The sequence below is a fragment of the Anopheles darlingi genome, chromosome 2, assembly GCF_943734745.1.
Source record: "Anopheles darlingi chromosome 2, idAnoDarlMG_H_01, whole genome shotgun sequence".
Classification (NCBI taxonomy): domain Eukaryota; kingdom Metazoa; phylum Arthropoda; class Insecta; order Diptera; family Culicidae; genus Anopheles; species Anopheles darlingi.
The window spans coordinates 35,991,310-36,010,580 of NC_064874.1; the positions used below are offsets into that span (position 1 = coordinate 35,991,310).

General features: G+C 48.5%; 3 protein-coding genes across 5 annotated transcripts in view; 2 read left to right on the plus strand and 1 right to left on the minus strand.

Moving 5' to 3' along the window:
- The window catches only part of LOC125950264 (cGMP-specific 3',5'-cyclic phosphodiesterase), a 48,399-nt gene extending 44,044 nt beyond the window's left edge, over positions 1 to 4,355 (plus strand). For all 3 annotated transcript variants that reach the window (XM_049678093.1, XM_049678094.1, XM_049678095.1), the window contains exons 13-14: positions 857 to 1,077; positions 1,176 to 4,355. In XM_049678093.1, the coding sequence (XP_049534050.1) occupies positions 857 to 1,077; positions 1,176 to 1,711 (757 nt within the window). In that variant the 3' untranslated portion in view covers positions 1,712 to 4,355. The remainder of the gene's footprint in view (positions 1 to 856; positions 1,078 to 1,175) is intronic.
- Positions 4,356 to 4,519: 164 nt separating this feature from the next.
- On the minus strand, positions 4,520 to 6,196 carry LOC125950307 (golgin subfamily A member 7). The gene is made up of 3 exons (XM_049678173.1): positions 5,953 to 6,196; positions 5,718 to 5,870; positions 4,520 to 5,651 (listed from the first exon to the last, which is right to left on the minus strand). Exons 1-3 carry the CDS (start codon positions 6,094 to 6,096, stop codon positions 5,511 to 5,513), a joined length of 438 nt encoding a protein of 145 aa, XP_049534130.1. The 5' UTR covers positions 6,097 to 6,196; the 3' UTR covers positions 4,520 to 5,510.
- A 6,239-nt stretch (positions 6,197 to 12,435) lies between these two features.
- Positions 12,436 to 13,969, plus strand: LOC125959193 (uncharacterized). Its single transcript, XM_049692003.1, has 4 exons — positions 12,436 to 12,460; positions 12,976 to 13,290; positions 13,375 to 13,743; positions 13,827 to 13,969. The coding sequence occupies exons 1-4, from the start codon at positions 12,436 to 12,438 to the stop codon at positions 13,967 to 13,969; spliced, it is 852 nt and encodes a 283-aa protein (XP_049547960.1).
- The last annotated feature ends 5,302 nt before the right edge of the window (positions 13,970 to 19,271 follow it).

A 19,271-nucleotide genomic window follows, 5' to 3' on the forward strand; every position in this document is an offset into this window, starting at 1 on the left:
CCATTGATTAGGTTCATCCTCCTCCTCCTCCTTCTCCTGCACCAGTGGGTAACCAAATTATTTTCCGCTCACGCACCGGACCATCCCTACCTCCCGTCGGCCTCCTTCCGCACCTCCTTTGTGGCCAGCACGTACCATTCGGTGATGGCGACCACCATCACTGATCAGCATCTTTCAGTAACGTAGTTCCCTCGGGGGATTCGCGACTCAAACATGGCCGGGGGGGGCACGTAAAATATTGACGATTCCTTCAAACAACTTGGGACCTCTCCGTGCCCCGCCCCCTGAACCCTCAAGATAGTTCCAATCGCGCCTGTCGATATCGCGCCCGGCGGGCACATAACTTTAATTAACTGTGGCGCTGTCGCCGGAAGATAATTTATCCTTCGGTGCTGCCGGCATCGTCGCATGCCGGCGTGGCGTCAGCGATAGCGGCCCGATAGAGCGCGCGGCACGACGCCAAGATTGTCCGCAGTGGACATTAATGGTCATTATTACGATAATGCCGAACGCACCCCGCCGGCGGAACGCGTGGCCACGAACAACCGGCTCCGGCCGGATCGGATCGTGAAGAAGGTCACGAGTTTCGGCACCGTTCTTCTTCTTCTTACTTCTCTCCTTCGCGTCCCGTGTGGTGCCAATGGTGCATGACCTTCCCACAGTAAGGAGGAGGGCCGGCCAGGAGTGTGCAAGGGAACGGTCATAAAATCCATCACCATGACCGCCTCAAGAGGGTTCGAGGCTTGTTTGTGTTTGTGTTTGTGGCCCGGGGCTTTATGTGATTTTTCTCCGGCTTCTACTAACCATCTCTCGACTTCGACTTCGACTTCGGCTTCGGCTTCTTCTTCTTCTGCAGGGAGCGTAAGGATGAGCTGCCCAAGATGCAGGTCGGATTCATTGACGTCATCTGCCTGCCGCTGTACAAGGTGCTGACGGAGGCCTTCCCCTGGATCAGCCCACTGTACGAGGGCACGATGGACAACCGGCAGCACTGGCAGGATCTGGCGGAGAAGGTGGAGATGGGACTGACCTGGATCGATCACGATACGATCGATAAACCGGTCGAGGAGTTTGCCGGTAAGTGGCCCGATGGCCCTCTGAATACATCTCGCCAGCGCATCATCTGCTTAGCATTTGCATGTTCCCTTTTCTGTTTCCGTTTTCGTTCGGTGCAGCCGGCAAGGAGGTACTGGCCGACATCGAGTTCACCGTCACCACGCTGAACTGTGCGCATCCGGACGAGCGGACGGAAACGACACCGGTGCACGAGCGTAAGCCACGCTTCAGCAGTCTCCGGAAGACGGGCGCCCTCGGTAAAGCCGTACGGAACAAGCTCTCGAAGTCGGTGCATCACAATGCGCCACCATCCGGTGGTGGTGAACGGCCCGTGTCTATCGCTTCGCAACCGGGCAGCACGAAAGGGGACGACAGTACGTCCACCTCGACTGGGTACGGTCTGGAGCAGACGATGGCCGGCACTCCAACGACCACATTCGATGCAACCGATCAGCAGCAGCAACAACAACAACAGCAGCAGTTGCTGTTGCTGCAGCAACAGAAACCGTCCCATTCGGTACCGGTCACACCGGCCAGTGCACTACCACCACCGAGTCAGCTGTACGGTGATAGTGTGACCGAGGCATCGAAGCATTCGGCCGGGATGCCGGCTAAACCGATCAAAAAGCGCTCCAAGCTCTGTATGCTCTTGTGACCCAAGTTTTATGCCGATTCCACGGATGCCGAAACTGGTGCCGGTACCGGTGAGACCAGTGGCAAAGAGAACTCAGTCTGAGTGCTTGCTACAACAAGCAACTGTCTGCAACAAGCACACACACGCGCGCGCTGTTGGTTGAAGCGTTATCCTGAGATAACGGACCCACTTCCCGGCCATTTAATCACATGTCCAGGACAAGAAGGGCCTTTAGCTCATTCGTTGATGTCCTTGGATGGTCCGTGTGCGTGTGTGTGTGTGTGTGTGTGTGTTTATGGGAATGTACGTACCGAGTGGTACCGTCGTAGCTACGTCGTACGGTGCAATGGATTCTCTTATGCGCGATCCGGTCCCAGAATCTCCCCGTGTCGGTCCCAGAATTCGCCGCGGGGGGACTGTTAGTATAGGGATAGTATGGATTGCAAAAGGCTGTTATTGTTCACGGACCCGTACCGATGTATGTGTGCGTATGTATGTATGTGTGTGTGTGTGTGTGTGTGTGTGTGCATGTATGTTTGTGTATCCCTATAGTTACATCTAGTTCCCCTAGTCAAAGTGGAAGCACCAATATATGGTGTGAGCATTATTGTAGGAGCGCTAGTGAGCGTGGATAGAAAATGGCAAATGGAAGGGAGTACAATGGTCAATTTAGCAAAAAAACAAAAAACAGAAAACAGAAACCCAAAACGAAAAGTAAATCACCAAACACATGTGGTACTGCACCCCCACCGCAGGCGTCTGTCGGTGGGGTTTTTTGGGGGTCACATTTTTCACCATTAAAATGGAGAGATCAACGCCAGAGAGTTGGAACTGAAATACCAAGCAACGTGACCGGAACCAGGTGTTGAGAGGCAGGAGGTTCGTATTCACCCGTATGTGCATGAAATGTGTTTGTGTAATAGTTCGTTGTTAGGATAATAGGACCGTTAGGAAGGGGGTTTTGTCAGCTAGTCATTGGTCAAGCGAGAGCGAGAGTGAGGGTAGTGGTAGTCGTTGCCGCATTTTTGGTCGGCCAGTCCGTCGCGGGTAGCCGGGTACCACGACCGGTGCCAGCGTTGTTTTCCCGACACGAGTCGATTTTACCAACGCAAGTGATAGGTTTAAATGGTTCTTTCTAGTTGTAATTATATCTATAGTTAGCCGATAGGAGAGCGCATCGGTGTTAGTGCTGTAACCTACTGAAACCAAAGCATAAACCGGAATCAAAGATAAACGAGTTAAGAAAGGAGGAGAAGGAAGAGGAGTGCAAGGATTGCTCCAAAAATAGAGCACCCGCCAAGTAAACTGTACTAGATCGAACAATGCAAATCAAATCGATACTATAGACGATACTGAGGCCATGACACCCGGGAGAAGTACCGTCTGAGACGCATACTATTAGGGAGTATGAATCCATTGGTAGGATTTGTACACCACAGGAGGCAGTGAAGTCGTGGAACAGCTCATTCCCGGTTTAGTTTGTTGTTGTTGTTGTTGCTGTTGTTAGGCTTAGAAAGTGAAAAGCTGAACGAAAAACGCTGAAAAGCTAAAGAGAGGCAGTCTGAGAGAACGAGAGACAAGGAGATAGAATCGAAAAACACACAAAAGGCAATGTTGCTACCGTCCTTTAGCTCTACTAACGCACTACCAGCGCTATCGTGTTCCTTCCTTATTTGCATTTCTTACACTTCCCCCTTTTCCGGCAAAATTGTACGAACGTAAAGAAGCAATCGTTGGGCATGGCCCGACCCGTTGCGCAAATTCATGGCGAACAAACGGTATGTTCCCAGAGAGCACTGCGATTATCATTCCATTTCCGTGTTCCGTGCCACCGCATTCAAGGCATGCTTTTCCCTCGTTGGTTTTGACTGCAGACAGGCAATCCTTATTCGGTGATAGGATCCGTTGAGTGTACTCCTCCGGATCCGGAGCTAGTGAGACGATGTCCCTAGTTGCGAATGGTGGTGGCCAAAGAGAATAATGCGGCTGAGAGCAGCACCGGGGAATTTGCTTGAGAATTTCTTCCGCGGCTTTCACCCAAGACTGGTTAGCAATCTAACAAGCTGCAATCTGTAAGCAACTAAACTCTTAATAACTATTACTAACTATGGCGGTACTGTGGCTTAGGGGTGTGATGGTGGGCGAGTGAAACACTCTACCACTCTGCCGAGAGCCGAGAGAAACCGCAAAAAAAATTGTTGTGATTACACGTTAGGCAATGTGTCCCTGCTGATTCGGTGTCTCAAATGATTCCACCTCGCGGTGACGGAACACGGAGAGGAGGCATTAGAAAATGTAATCTGTAACTAAAATACACCACCCCGAAAGGCGTTATTACCACCGCTGTAGTCAGTGCGCTCGATTAGTGGTTCTCTATGTTCTCAAAGAACAGAAGGTGTGCACGGAAATACGAAAATCAAATCATACACTTTTCACGTTCCACTACCTGTTTAGCAGCAAAACTTGTGTCCTTGATGGTAGAACAATTTGTACGATTCATTTTCCATTACTGCAACCGTGTTCGGAGCCCTTCCTCTAGAAACGGAATCAAACGTTGTGTGCTGAAGAATGGCAGGACCGAGTGGGTTCTGGGTTTTGTGCATCCGTTGTAGCATCCGAACGGGCAAGGAAAACAAAAGATTCCAGTAAATATTCAACAATGAGAATTGCTTTTACTTTATTTAGGCTCTCAGATTTTTTTAAATGTCCGAAATGATTACTTCACCGCTTTGATCGGAGGAAATCAATTCTAAATTCATCTTTGGAAGGTCCTGCTAGGTTCTTTCAACGGAGGGACAACGAAGAAAACGTATGGCAAAGTCTGTTAAATTTACAGATAAATATAGAACCATCTTGACGTCATCGTTTATTACTTCCCAAAACAATCGGTTCCCCACTCGCCAATCGTGACCTGGAGCCTTCTTCAACACATTCCCTAACGTTCCCTAACGTTCCCTACCGTTCCGACAGACAGCTGCTGCTGCCGAACGGTTGCAGAGGGTTCTAGCCTAGCTAAACGAGTAATGCTGAAAACGAAAAACCCCATTTTGACATTAAAAAAAAACAAACAAACAAAAACTAGTTCGTCCAGAAACAGGAATGCACGGTGTATGCATTCCCCGTACAATATGCAACGGCTAATGTTCAAAGAACAACGATGAACGGTGTGAGAGAGCGGCATCCGTAAAGGGCGACCCATCGTGGCCGCTCTAACACTAATAAGAATAACCCTGGCTGGCTCTACTATTGGATTGGGGTAATATCGTAAAATTAATGGAATTCGCGAAGTGATATCTTGTGTTGTGGATTGCTCTCAAATGTGCTGTGTCCCTACGACAAACGCACCACACACGGAATCGAGTTGATTCCGGTGTGTCCGTGTCCGTGGTGTTCCGTTGGCCAGTAGAGGGTGCAGCACAGCACTGCAGTTATAAACAGTTCAAAACGTACACGTGGTGGAAGGGATAGATCGAGGATCGGAGTTCGTTAACCGAGTTATAGCTAGAGTTGGTAGGTTCAAATATATAAATCTAAATATATATATTCAACATGACGTTCTATTCGTCCTGCAGAGGCTCTGCACCGTCCGTCCACCCTGCACCGGAATCAAGCTCATCCTTGCCGTCGTTGTCATCGTTGTTGTCCAGTTTCCAGTCCACACGTACAGAGGTGCACTCTTAATGTCGGTAGCCGAGTTGGAAGTTCTGCCGTGGCAGCTGTAGCCAGGTTGCCGCGATGTTATGGTTGCTGCAAATTCGCCGGAGGATAGGCTTCGGTTCGATTACATGAAAAACTCCTCCGTTGAATGGGACAGCGGCAGTCACGTGCGTCCGGGGCGGTCGAGTATGGAAATTTCTATAACCCGCAGCCCACGGTACACGGGGTCCGTGATTTGAAGCCCTTTTGGATTGTACACCCGCTCGTTCTGCATCGCTATGTACTTGGACACCTTCCGGAGGCACTGCAAAACGACAGAACTTTATCAAGTAAGCGGTGACACAGTGAGTAGTAGGAGCCTGGGACTCACCTTTTCGTAGTGTGTTTCCGAGCAGATGTAGATCAAGTAGGCTGTGATGCATGCCATGCAACCCTCGCAGTACGTACTGCACGAACCTTTCTCAGCCTCGGCAAAGTATTCGTTCAGTTTGTTCATGGTGCTCTCGAACGTGTGTCTATCGATCTGCGGGTGGACGAAAAGGGGACATACGGATTAGCAAATATATCCCGTGCCTTTCACCACCCACAATATGCCTTTATCCTACCCGACTTTCCAGCTCCGGCGGGAAGCGATTCTGGAACTTCACGGAAGTGCCTTCGCTGTAGTCCCTCTGTATGAATACTTTCATGTAGCTTGGCTGTGTCGAGGCTGGCGTACCGGGTTGCGACATGCGAGCGTTCCCGGCCATTGTGAAGAAACGCTCTGGGGTGCACAATAGAGGCAACACAGGAGCAGTGAATTACCAAAAACACTCGCGATAAACAAAACCTGAACAATTTGCCTAAAGAGATAGCGGGACAGCAATAACTGACAGCAGAAAGCAAATGCTGTCTGCTGTCAGTTATAAGGGTTTATAGCAAGGTACTTTAAAAAGACAGGTAGCTTCTTAACCGCTTTGACAGGTCACCATTTTCAATTTGTTTGACATTCATAGCAGGGCGCTTTTTATCAACAAAACCACGTGAGTTTCAAGAAGAAGAAGAAGAAGATGTGGGCAAGTTTGGTGGTTTTATCAGGATTTCACTCTTTTTCGAATGTTTAAATGATTCATCTCTCTATTTAAGATCAATCGAGCGACCGAGTTGTGTTTTACAGCGAGTGAGCACGGTCCAGGAACGCTAGCTAGCTCTTGTTCTAGGCCGGGTGGCAAGACCTACGGACCGATACCATATTGAAACACTAGGAAGAATTTGGAGAATATTTGCATAAACTTTAACTTTCGTGCCACTTTTCGTGAATTTGAACTGTCGTAATACCACAGAAAAGCGAAAACAGCTCCGAAAAGTGCGTTCCCGAAGTAAACATCCCACCATCCCGTGAATGTCAAACTCTGAAGTTTTTTCTAAAATACGATCGAGGATTTGTTCTGGATAAAGCTACCTGTCTTTTTAAAGTACCTTGGTTTATAGTTACGGGTTTTTGCCGGCTGCGTACCCTGTGTTTTGCAGCTTCTTAAGGCGGTGCCAGACGGGGCGTAAACTCTAGCGTAAACGAAAAAATTAATGCCAAAACGGTTTCGTTTAACCCTTACACGCTGTCAAATGTTTATACGTCCGCGGACATTTTCGCTGAACCCTTGACGCTTTCAAACACTTTATTTACGAAAATGTAGGTTCTTTTTTGTATTGTTTTTGCATTTTTAATATAGCCGTGGCCACACGGGGCGAAAATTTGCGCGCAAATTTGCACATTAATGCCAAAATGTTTTCGCTTCGTGTGGCAGGCGTAAAACCCCGAAAATTTATGCCGAAATGTCAAACGTATTGTTTTCATCTGTGTTTTGGCCGCTGAAGTTGATTTCCGAATAAATTTTGCAGTTTTTAACTATATTGTTGCTGTTGCTGTTATATTTATATTAAAAATGCAAAAACAATACGAAAAGAACCTACATTTTCGTAAATAAAGCGTTCGATAGCGTCAAGGGTTCAGCGAAAAAGTCCACGGACGTATAAAAGTTTGACAGCGTGTAAGGGTTAAGCGAAACCGTTTTGACATTAATTTTTTCGTTTGCGCTAGGGTTTTCGCCCCGTGTGGCCACGGCTTTTGACATTTCGATAAGCCGTGGCTACACGGGGCGAAAACTCTAGCGCAAACGAAAAAATGGTAAAAAACTAAAACATACACCTCAACCGATTCAAATAATTTTAGCGGTTATCCATTTCAAAATTGGGCCGTTAGATAATCGATAGAATGATCCGTACACAGAAATACATGTGGAAAGTGGAGGACGGGTGGGGGAGGGAGCGAGTACATACCTAGTACATCGCTTGTACCTTCCCCCGTCCTTTCCAGATAGATAAAAGATGATTTAGACATAATAATTGTCCCAAAAACATACACACCTTTTCAGTTAAATATCTTTGAAAAATACATTATAAACGTTAAATAGTGCTATTACGGAAGAGGGGAGGGAGATGCCATTACATTTTCACTGTCGAAAGATAATATTTGGGTAGTTTTTCGCACCATAAATTGATTTAATCTCATGTTTAAGGTTCTTGTTCATTCCACTGGTTATTTAACGGCCAAATTTTGAAATGTTCGGCCCCTAAATGTATGCAATTAGAATCGGTTAGCCTACCGAATCGGTTGAGGTGTATGTATTGGTTTTTTACCGAAAAAATTAATGCCAAAACGGTTTCGCTTAACACATAAATACTTAACAACATAAATTTTGGGCTGCGTACCCCTGCCACACGAAGCGTAAACATTTTGGCATTAATTTGTAAATTTACGCGTAAATTTACGCTCTGTCTGGCAGCACCTAGTGACCTACGTTCGTTCGAAATCGTATAACAGTTTAAATCGGCCGTTATTGTAGAATAGATTTCTTCAAAATGCCACAAACAGCGCAACGGGAAATAAATGTAAATGTTCGCAGGACCTTCGTTAGTGATAAGGCATATCCTGACATTGTGATTGCTACAAGAGAAGATGCCTGTCTGCCGACAAATAAAACCAGTTCGCTATCAACAGGTGCACAGATCAAGTTTCTTTTTCAGTCAATTGAACAGCTGAAGTTAATGGCAAAGTTTTATTGTAGAAACCCGCTCCAAAAAATAACTGTATGTGATGCATTTTTCTCTCTATTTTACGAATTGAAATGCCTTCAGTTTGCACTGTTTCCTGCATTTTTCATGTCAATCAACAATGCATAACACTGTTTTCGGTTTCCTTTATGTTTGTTGCATGCTGTTGTAAACTGGAATTCACAAAAATTGGATCGTTCTCTTTCCGGATACCGAGGAGAACTGTCTCTTTCAAATAATTGTTCGGAGCCCTACGAATATTTTCATGCGTCCTTTTATAGCCAAAATTTATAGAATAAATCCATTTATAGTCTGAACAAGTTCATCCAATTTTCATTCATGAAAATGCCATGCAACGTGTACTAAACGAATGTAACACCATGATGCATGATAATATGGGAAGTAACCCATCGAGTGGCACCATACATTAACAATGAGTGTTATAAATAAATCCACGCCCGGGAGTTAATCATGTGCTGGGCTTTGCTTCGCGCTAGCTCCGTTACAATAATGCGTCTGTTGAAACCATTCGAGGCGAGTTTCCATGCCACCTTCGAGCGCTATCGAGTTCCAGGCCCGCCAATACCTTAGGCATTCCGGGAACAGTGTCAAGTGGTGTTAATTCCTATCCATTACGCACCTTCTCATTGATCGGAAAACGATTGCCAGTAATGGAAAACCGTGTAATCCTCGTGCAAAAAGGGGGTGGGGAAATCGAGGACTCTCGATAAGAGCTTTAAGGGGTCACGTGCGCCACCACGCTGCCATTTTCAGAATGCCCCCCGGTTTCTATCTTTATCGATATTTTTACCATCGTCGATCATGCGGGAAATTGTTTTGACAAGCATTATTGCATGAGTACGTATGCTGGCGGACTCAAGTGGCTTCGAAACCATGCTAGTGCCCCTTTAAGTGAGCAGTTCTATAGCAATCTTTCATCCTTCCATGGGTTGCAGACAGCCATGTCGCTGCTGGCGAAGGAAGATAAGGACAAAAAAGGGTCCATCCGTCCGTCTGTCCGTTCGTCCTGCAAGTGAGATTAAAACCAACCGGATGATGTTGTTACCGCGATGGAACATGTGGCATCCGAACCCTTTCTACCGGAGAGTGGAGTGGAGGAGAGGTGGTTGAAGGATCGTTGCCCGCGCGTGTTGAAGACTGATGTCGTGCGTAAATCTTAATTAGCCAAGCTTTTCTTCATATGGAGCAGCTGCTCTGACGAAACGAAGGACAATGATGATTCGGAGTTTCGCTTTCACTATTATCGATGAGTTGTAGTTCCTGGAAATAGTTGATTACCGGGTGTGCGCACGTGCCTTTAATCGTTTGTAGCGTTGATTTCGGAGTATTTTCGTTTTTTTTTTAATTTTCTTAAAGTGTGTCACCGAAGTGCACAAGAAAAACGGTACACTACGATCACGATTCGAGGATTCGCCTAAAGTTTACTATCTATACTTCTAGTCGATTACACAGCATGGCTACTTGATTTTTCCAGTGAACAGCAAGACATAAAATGCCATTCCTGCTAACAATCAGAAACGGATGTTTAACAGCACTGTTTGCAATGAAGGATGCTGTGCCTATGGTTTGATCCAAACGAAAACATATCCCATCGACAATATTTGGTATTTTTTGCGGCAGCGCCATGTTGTCTGGTTTCTAAATTCCAAGTAAAAAGTACACTTTTCCTCCCCACTTCCGCTTTTACAATATAACCAAGCCCAGCGTCTATCTTAGCTGATCTACGTTGGATGGATACAATTAGTTACTCTTATCGCGTCCGGTTGGGCTTGATTTTGCTCTTCATTTCATCTGACCATTAGCCAGCCCGCAGTCAGTCCGCAGCGACACAGACATCGATCCATCATCCTTTTTGCACACACACAGACACACACAAGACGAACGAACGATGGAACTAGGAGCCCACGGGGCAGCAAAGTGCGTGTGCTGCCTGTAAGTTTACTTACATAAATTGAAATTAATCTCATTAAAAAGTGATACTATGCTAATAACACCTTCGATGCTGCCGGCCACACTCGCAGCCACGCAGACGGCTGGCCCAATAATGATAACGACTGCAGCGACCTGCAGTGACCGATGGACGGTTTCGCTGCTCATCTTATTCCCGCGTGCCATGCCGATCCCGATGGCGGACGATGGCTCGACCGACCGATGCCTCGCCATAAACCGCTTCTGACGCTGCACTGATGAGCATAATTGTAGGCAGAGCGACGGTGTGCGAGCTACCGGTCGAACTAGATCAGTTGGTGAGTGGGACAGTGACCGCAGCATGCGGGCAGTGATGCCCGGTAGGGCGTGTACCGCCTATCACCATCACCACTGTCGCCAGTGATTAGCATTCCGAACAAAATCGCTTCGTACTGGTTACCGCCGTGTTTATATACAGTGCTGGCTCTGTTCTTGGTATCGCTGGTGCACTATTACTGACCACAGCACAGCACAATACGGGAGTAGAATGTTTGTAGTGAGGAAAGTATGTTTGATAAACTCAATTAAATCGTTCTTTATCGTACCATCGCGTCTGTTTGATTAGTTCCGATCATTGAACCACTGGCCACGGACCACTGGCATACCCCAGCCGCATTGCAGCTGATTACTGCAGCCTGTCAAGCCTCGGTATCAGCGCTATCAGCAGGTTGCAGGTTGATTACATACCCCGAGGACGAAAGCTAATCGTGCGGCACCGTAAACCGGCCAGCATGGGGCCACTTTCACCGATCGTGCATTGATGAGGATCTTGTTTGTGGTTTAGCATCTTCCCCAGTGCCGCCAACCTTCTGTCGCTTCACGACTTCCACTTGCCTGTTAACGATAGCGAGTATTCGAGACCTACACCCATCCGTTGCAACCGATACGGCTGCAGAACATTCTGCCTCACCCACTTAATGGCGGATCAAGGTCGTCGCCGCAATCGATCGATCGCTAGCTAATGATTGCTGGCAAAACCACTCAACGCCGTCAACGCACTACGCGGACGCGCTTCTGGATAACATCCGCTCACATGAGGCGCGCATGAGGTTGTAACGACGATACCGATCCTAACCAGAACACAAACCACGAACGGGCCGGCCCGGGGGTTGCGCGCGGCGAACAGGGGATTGAATTGAAGCGGCAGCGGCACTCGTTAATGAGCGAAAGATGGTTCCCTCGTAAACGCAGCCCATAAAATGTGGCCATAAATTTGGCGGATCGCGCTTATGTAAATAATTAACTCATCATTTCGATGAGCAATGTTCTAGCTGAATGTGCTTCGGTGTTTCGGTGTTTCGGTGTTTCGGTGATTCGGTGGCCCAGTGCGGCAGCAAATGGGCACACACCGTGTCGAGCATGGAGTACAATAACATGAAAGTTATTCTTTGAAGTGGCTGGAGTGATAGGTTTTGCACAAGATGATAATAAACTAACGCACACTATTCATTCTTTCGGCGTGGTTTTTCCTGTAACCAGAATCCAATCCTTCGATTTATCAGTCATACTACGGGACTAGAGGATGGAATTCGAGAGAAATTACGCGCCATTTGGATAACGCGGGACTTTGTTTGTTGATTTAAAATAATTTTTCACCGAATTTCATTGGAATTCGTATAATTTATGGAGGGATCGTAAATTTATGGAGGGATCGTAAATCGCAATCTTACGTCTTTTGGAATCACCAACATTGCATTCGATTGAGTTAGCATTGGATATGGAATCTACTACCTAGAGACTACCTAAATAATGTGACCAGAACACTCCAGATCATGGATTGCTAAGTTAACTCCCAAGGCACTTTGGCAACTACCAACACACCGGTCGGTTGGCTAAAAATAAGCACCGGCAACGCGTTAAACACGACCACGGTGTCTGGCGTTTGAAGGGAAAGTGTCCACCGGATGCCACCTGGATGCGCGCCGGTTCATTGATGATGGTCGTCGTCGTCGTCGTTGCCGTCGTCGCCCAGCCAACCGGCAGCATCGCACCTCGGGAAAAGCGGATGAATGAACGCGCTCGCACCGCAGCTCGGTAAGATAATGAGTTCACATCGATCGTGCAGTGATCGATAGTGAAATGCAGCGCAGTGCGTGCTGCATAATGTGTCCGGGATCGCAGCATCCCCGACAACGATTAGCCGGCCAAGAGGTGGAGACAGTGCGAGAGACAGAGAGACGGAGAGAGATAGAGAGAGTGCTCGATCTAATCAACGCCCTTGGCCGGCGCCCTTCGTGTGTGCGTGTGTGTGTGTATGCGACCTGGAAAGACCGGCTGCTGCACTCTCGTATAAAAGCATTCGTCCGGTTCAGCTCAAGTCACAGTCCATCAATCAACAGTGTGTCGTGCATATCCTGGCGCCAGAGTGTGTGTTGTTCGTTGATCGATCTTCGACGAACAGGAAACGGAAACGGAAACCAACCAAGGACGAACGTTTACACACCAGCAACGGGCTCAGCGAAAACCCCCAACAAAAGGGATGTCGCCAGGATATCGTGTGAAGGTCGGTGTGGTGCCGGTGCCTCTGCTGCTGCTGCTGGCGGCCCTAGTGTGTGTGAGTGCGCTGGCCGATGATCCTGGACCGGCGGCGGCGGCGGCGACGGCCGGCTCACCGGGCCCGGGTGGTCCACTCAAGCCACTGGACGACTACGTGCTCAACACGCAGTCCGAGTGCTACAAATCGAAACGGTTGCTGTCCTGCTTCAAGTATCGCTTCTCGCGTTACCTCTGGTCATTTGCGACCGGACGGATGAACTGGTTGGCGGCCGAGAACAGTGGCGTGGAGAGTGCGAACGGGTTGAAGCTGGTCCGGTTAGCGGAACCGAAGGAGGACGATGTGTTCCCGGAGGCACGCCAGATGAGCCGTAAGTCTGGTTGACGTCGACCGCAAAACCCAAAAACAAACCAAAAAACCAATCGCTTAACCGCTTCTTCCTTCGACATCCCAGCGTACGATAGCGAGTTGGTGAAGGGAGCCAAGTTCCTGCAGCGGTCACTCAACACGTTCATCGCCAGCCACGGGGTACAGGTCGGTGTGGGTGCGGACAGTGGTGCCCGTTTCCTGGCCGATGACGATTTTGAGGCACGAGGCAAAAAGAAGCGCAAGTGGAGCCTGATCCTGCCGCTGGCCGTCATGCTGAAGCTCGTTCACCTGAAGCTGCTGCTCAAACCGATACTGCTCGGTGTCGGTTTGATTCAGGTGCTGCTGATTGGTGGTGGGCTGCTGCTGTTCTACTTCTTCCGCAACACCAACATCTGCAAAATCCAACCGCACGTCATCCATGCACACTCACACATCAGCAGTGAGTCGAGTCCGGGTAAGTTTCCGTCAGCAGTCGATCGTCGATCTGTCGTCAGTGCTCACAAGTCCCTTGCCCTGTTCTTTTCTCTTCTCTTCCAGAGCTGACGTACGCGGCCTACGGTGGCTATCCGTCCTACTCGGCCTCTCCGTACAATGCGTACAGCAAGGATTGGGCCAGCAATCGGGCGTACAGTGGTTACAGCTTCCTCGATGCCATCGATAATCATAAAATCCAGCTTTAGACGGCAAGGGACGAGCACGAGGGACGAGTGCGGTGTCGGAACCTCAAGGAAACCTCGTTAATGCCAAGCTTCGGCAAACGCTCCATCCATCTCTTTTGCTGTCCAGCTCCTAGAAAAGCCCCAGCCCCCTAGCTAGTGTTTAACTTCGTTTCTGTCTTCGAGATTGTCTTCGAATCGTGGATGGCAGCCATCTTGAGACTATAACTCAACCTCAACCCCAAACCTGATCCCGCGAAACGCGCTCGCGACTCACTTTTCTCTAAATGATTTCCGCCATCGCCTACAACGCGGAACGCGGTCACAATGTGCCGATGCCGACTGCCGGCTAGTGTCGAGGGGCACCATTTTTCACTGTCACGACATTCCGCACTTCCTTAACCTGCCACCCTCTACCCGTTCCTTTCCCGTGCGTTTGCGTTTCAATACCCAAATGAGGTCGAAGAGTTTGCTCAGAAGTGGACCACTAAAAACTCGAGACATTCCTTCAACTCAACGCTCCCCCGCTATTCGAGGTTTAAAGGACCAGACGGTGGGGGGCCCTTCTGCTATCGTCGGTGGCCCGCGACGTGACGCCCGCGACCCGGAAAACAGTTAATTAGTTGCGAGGATATTTATGTATTTATTTATTAATTTATTTATTTACTTACTTACTTACTTACACCACCGTGTGTCCGTCTCCTCGGAAACCACAAATCCGTTGTCAGCGCCGTGGTGGTGGCGCGGGGTCGAGGTGTGGCGTGCGAAACAACAAAAAAACCGAACGCAAAAAATGCTGCCGACAGGAATAAGGCGACGAAATTGGTGAAATAAATCGAGCTTAAAACGTAACAGCAGTAGCGTGTGGGATGAGTGGCGTCTGTTCATTTCCTTCGTTTCCGCTTTCGCGGAATTCAATAACGCTCGTCACGCCGCGACGTCATAACGGTGTTCCAGGGGTGCCGCGGAGGGCAGATGAAGGGATCAGTCGATCGGAGAGGAAAAAATCAAGCACCGTACGATGTTATCGAACGAGTTTTGAGCGAAATCAAGCATAAGCACCCAGCACATGGTGCACGAGGCTTGGCTTAAGACGCTCCACTGAAGGAGGAGATTGTTGACAGAATGAAATCTTCGCAACACACGTGAGGCTCTCGAGTGGGAGAGCTCGAAATCCCCGGAGCAGCTCCAGGATGTGTGCGCATTGTTTGTCATTTTCCTAACGTAACGCCAAAGCAAACAAACATCCTTCAGCGACTCATCGCGTCATGTCGGTGCGCGTTCATCCCCCGCGTATCATCGCATCATTTCGTTCGGTCATCAGAGAATGGTACTTCAGCGCCACGTGACGGTGGAGATTTGTTTCTCCAAATTTCCCCGGCATACGGCTGGCTTCAGGTGCGCTAAGATATCCGGTTCGGTTCCGGAGAAGACTAAGGAGCTCATAAGCTCCCTCTCTATATGCGTACTGTTGATTGATGTTCTTTCTGCACATCTGATAATATCGGAAAATTTGGACAATTTTTTGCACCCTATCGAGCAGCGATGTTGTGTTCTTGTAACAACTACTTCTAACAGAAAAGACAGTTCTTGGCTTTGTCTTTCGGAATAAATTTGTAGGTCATTCAGGCCATTATACTATGAGTTATTGAACAATTGATAATTGATGATTTTTCTTGAGTAAGAGCTACCATAAAGTTGGTTCAACCATTGTTTCAGCCTCAAGGGGTTCTTTTTTCATAAAAAACGGTTTTTAATGAGAACAAGGAATCCATCCTTTTATCCACTGTTTTGAAATAGTTCAGTAGCGTTATTGAAACTTTAATAACCCACACACAAAAATGATTCGAATGACATAAAAAACTTACAGTACACATAAAAGAGTCTCTTCTATTGAACTGATGTTTTTTGTTAGAAGTGAACTTTCTATATCAGACCGGAAACTTATTGATTAAGGCATTGTGATAGCCCGGTTCGTTATTTGACGCACGGATAAAACCCTGGAGGCTTTTCCCGGGTTGTGATGTCCCAGGATTGGAGAAGACCAAAGAAAACGTTGATGATCATTCACGACCCAACGTTAATTCCGCAACTATAAAACAAGCATTCCCCTTTTTGTTTATTCATTCGGACGCGACTCGGTGTCGCACAAAGCGGTACTCTACCTGGAGCGAATAGCAAACGGCATTTACTCAGGAATACGCTGGATTAAACGGCATGCCAGCTATCATTGCCGTCAGTATTGCAATAAAATCCGTTCGGGGACGCCACGATACTCTGTATTGAGCAAAATCTGGTAAGAGAAAAAAAAAGTGCTTTGGCCAAGAAGGCGGCATGGGAAACCGGGGAACAGAACGAAATGAAACAACCAACAGAAGCGAAACATTGCGTACTGACGTCCTAGTAGGCCCCTGAAGCCTGAAGCCAACATGGCCGTGATTAACGAACAACCAACGAGCGGAGGCAGAATTCTCGTTCGACGTCGCGCGTCGTCGGAAGGCAAAAAGCAATAAGCGAAAGGCTCGCCCTCCCGGTAAACTCCAGTCATCTGGTGTTGCCCTTCCCCACGGGAGACCCGGTAGAGGTCGTTCAGGGTGTGTTGTCAACTTGACGCAACGCTCGCGTGCACCCCACCAGTACGCGGTCTCACTTCTCGCAGCATCAATCAAGAAGATCTTCAATCAGACCTTTCACCACCGACCCGTGCCAAGACACTTGGTTCACGCTGCTGCTGCTAGAGCAGCCTGCCATTCGCCATATGCTGCCAATATATCGATATCACTCCGGCGGCTTGTGAAACTTTGCACCTTTCATCTCCTCCTCCTGCTTGCTTGCAAGCCGATGCTGCTGGGGCTTCTTCCTGGGAAGGAATGGAGACCAAACCCAAACCGGCAATCCGCCTTTGAGAGCAGAGCAAATAGCAACAACAACGCACCCCCAAGAGACGCACGGTACGGCGCACGACGAAGGCGCACGACGAAGGCGCACCTCAAAATAGAACCGGCGACGAACCGACCGAGCGCTCGGATTCGGTTTCGGTACCATGCCTGTTTCCGTAGCTGGTGCTACCGGTACGCGTAGGCGCACCCCCCCTGTCGGTATAACATCGGTTTCTACGCGTGCTTCAGTTGCGATCGGACCGTCCCTGTGAACGGAAGCTAGTCAGGAGCAACTCTTGCAGCGTACTCTAAAAACCACTCAGCACCGAGTGTGAGGATCGGATCGAGAAAGGAGTGTCGTGTTGTGTGTGTCGCGTCGGTCGCAGTAGTCGGCGCTCGCAAAAACCAACTACAACCAGGCGGCTCCATCGAGGCAGGCGTTGGTCGTCTTCGCTCCCTTTTTAAAGCTGGAGCATTGTGTTCTGTGTGTGCTCTACTCCGAATGGTGGTGTGTCCGCCAGTTGTAGTGAGATAAAAGTGTTGAAATGGTTATCCTGGTGGTGCCATGGATTGGTGTGTGCACTCTACCCCGTTGGAGGATGGGGTGATAGGAGAGTCGATGCTTGTAGCCAGCCAATAAAACGTAGATATACCGAGCAATTTAGGGTTTTTTTTTGTGTGTGTTCCCGTTTGTGAATCCATTATTGTGTGCCTACAACCGTGAAGAGTGCAGGAGTGTGACACAGGACAGGAGTGGCCGGAACCCGGAAAACGTCCCGACCTGTCGAGGTGGCCGTTCCGGTCAGCTACACACGCACGCCACGCCACGCCACACGCCACGGGGCGTCATAATTTGAAAAGTTTTCTCATCCTTAAAACGGGGCAAACGTGAAGCAATCAATTTTGTCCGAGCTCCCGTCAGGTTTTTGGAACCCGCTGGATCCCTGGAACCAGGAGGGTGGTGAACATGATGGTGATGTTGATGGCGATGTGGAGGGGTGTGAAACACTGTTGCGCCCACCGGATTCCAGTTCCGCGAGCCGCTAGCGCTAGGGATACCTTCGCTTCCCTGGAGCATTCCCATCACAGTGGCCATCACCGTGCGTTGCGTGTAGCGGCCGCCCGTGAGACCCAGTGAGAAATCTGTTTTAAAGCCGGTCCGGAGTGTGAGTCCGCGGAAGCGGAATACATAAAACAAATTGCAAACCGTAGGGCTTTACGTGACATTTATCAACCTCAGTGTCAGTCAGTGTGGCAGTGCTGGTGGCTGGATGGTTCCGGAAACAAATTGCTGCGGATCGTTATAGTTTACACTGTATGTGTGTGTGCGTGTATGTGTGCGTGTATGTGCGCGAATGCGGCCGGGGACCGGGGAGTGGGTAGCAGGTAATTGTCTGGTGAGTTCATGGTTTATGATGGTTCGTGATGGATATTGTGAAAATCTCAAATCAAAACATGTGGATTACATGCGACCGTCGGTGTGTGATACAATGTAGCTTATTAAACATTATTGAAGAATGTTAATTTAATTTAAATTTAATTTAAATTTATTCCACTTGTTTGCTTAAATGGATAAAACAAAGGACAAGGGGATAAAACGGGGGAAACGATGGTCACATATGGGAACGGCTCTCTTGGATCTATTAAACGCTAGAGCAATAAGGCTCGTATTACAACGATTTTTGATTGAATTTCGTGCGACTTGCAATACCTTGACAATGTCAAGTATTGAGCCTAAAGGAAGCCCCTCGTATAGTTGCGAAGAAGAGGCCCAAGGATCCGTGAATGGAAAAGAAGCCACACGAAATTCCGCTCTCCAAGTTCCCCAGGGCGAGTGCCGTCCCTCTAGGCCCCTTGAGGAAGGAGGAGTATTGTTGTCGCTGTTGTTGTGAAAGTTATAAATTCTGTGTGTCACCATCCGGATGAGATTGCTTTTTTTTGCGTCGCCGCTGCATGGACTACGTATCCTGGGAATTGACTAGATGGACGAGGTGGCTTATCACTGGGGAATAAGGGGCCCAGTGAGTGTGCAACGCGATACGTCCCGTCAAATGGGACGCCACATCCCCCACCATACTGCCCGTTTTGCTACCGTTATCGGGTGTGTCAGCGAGTTCACTTGAACTCGTCGCTCGTCCTGCGGGCTGCGAAGTAATTTGTTAAATTCAGATTAATGATGAAGTTTGGCGGAAGCTTGCGTGAATGGCAGGATAAGGCAGGAGAGGGAACGGTCGGTAGTAGGCGGCATAATGGTGGAAAATTTAATTAAGTGATTTGTTCTGCCTTCACGTTCGAGGCGCGCCATCCATCGGGGGAGTAGGATGCTCACGGGAGGATGGAGATAAACTTTTTTTTAATCTAAAACATTCCAACTACTGGCGCCATTGGCAGGCCATTGACTTTCTGAATAATCCACGAAACGAATCAGAAAACGATTTGCCGCGAGC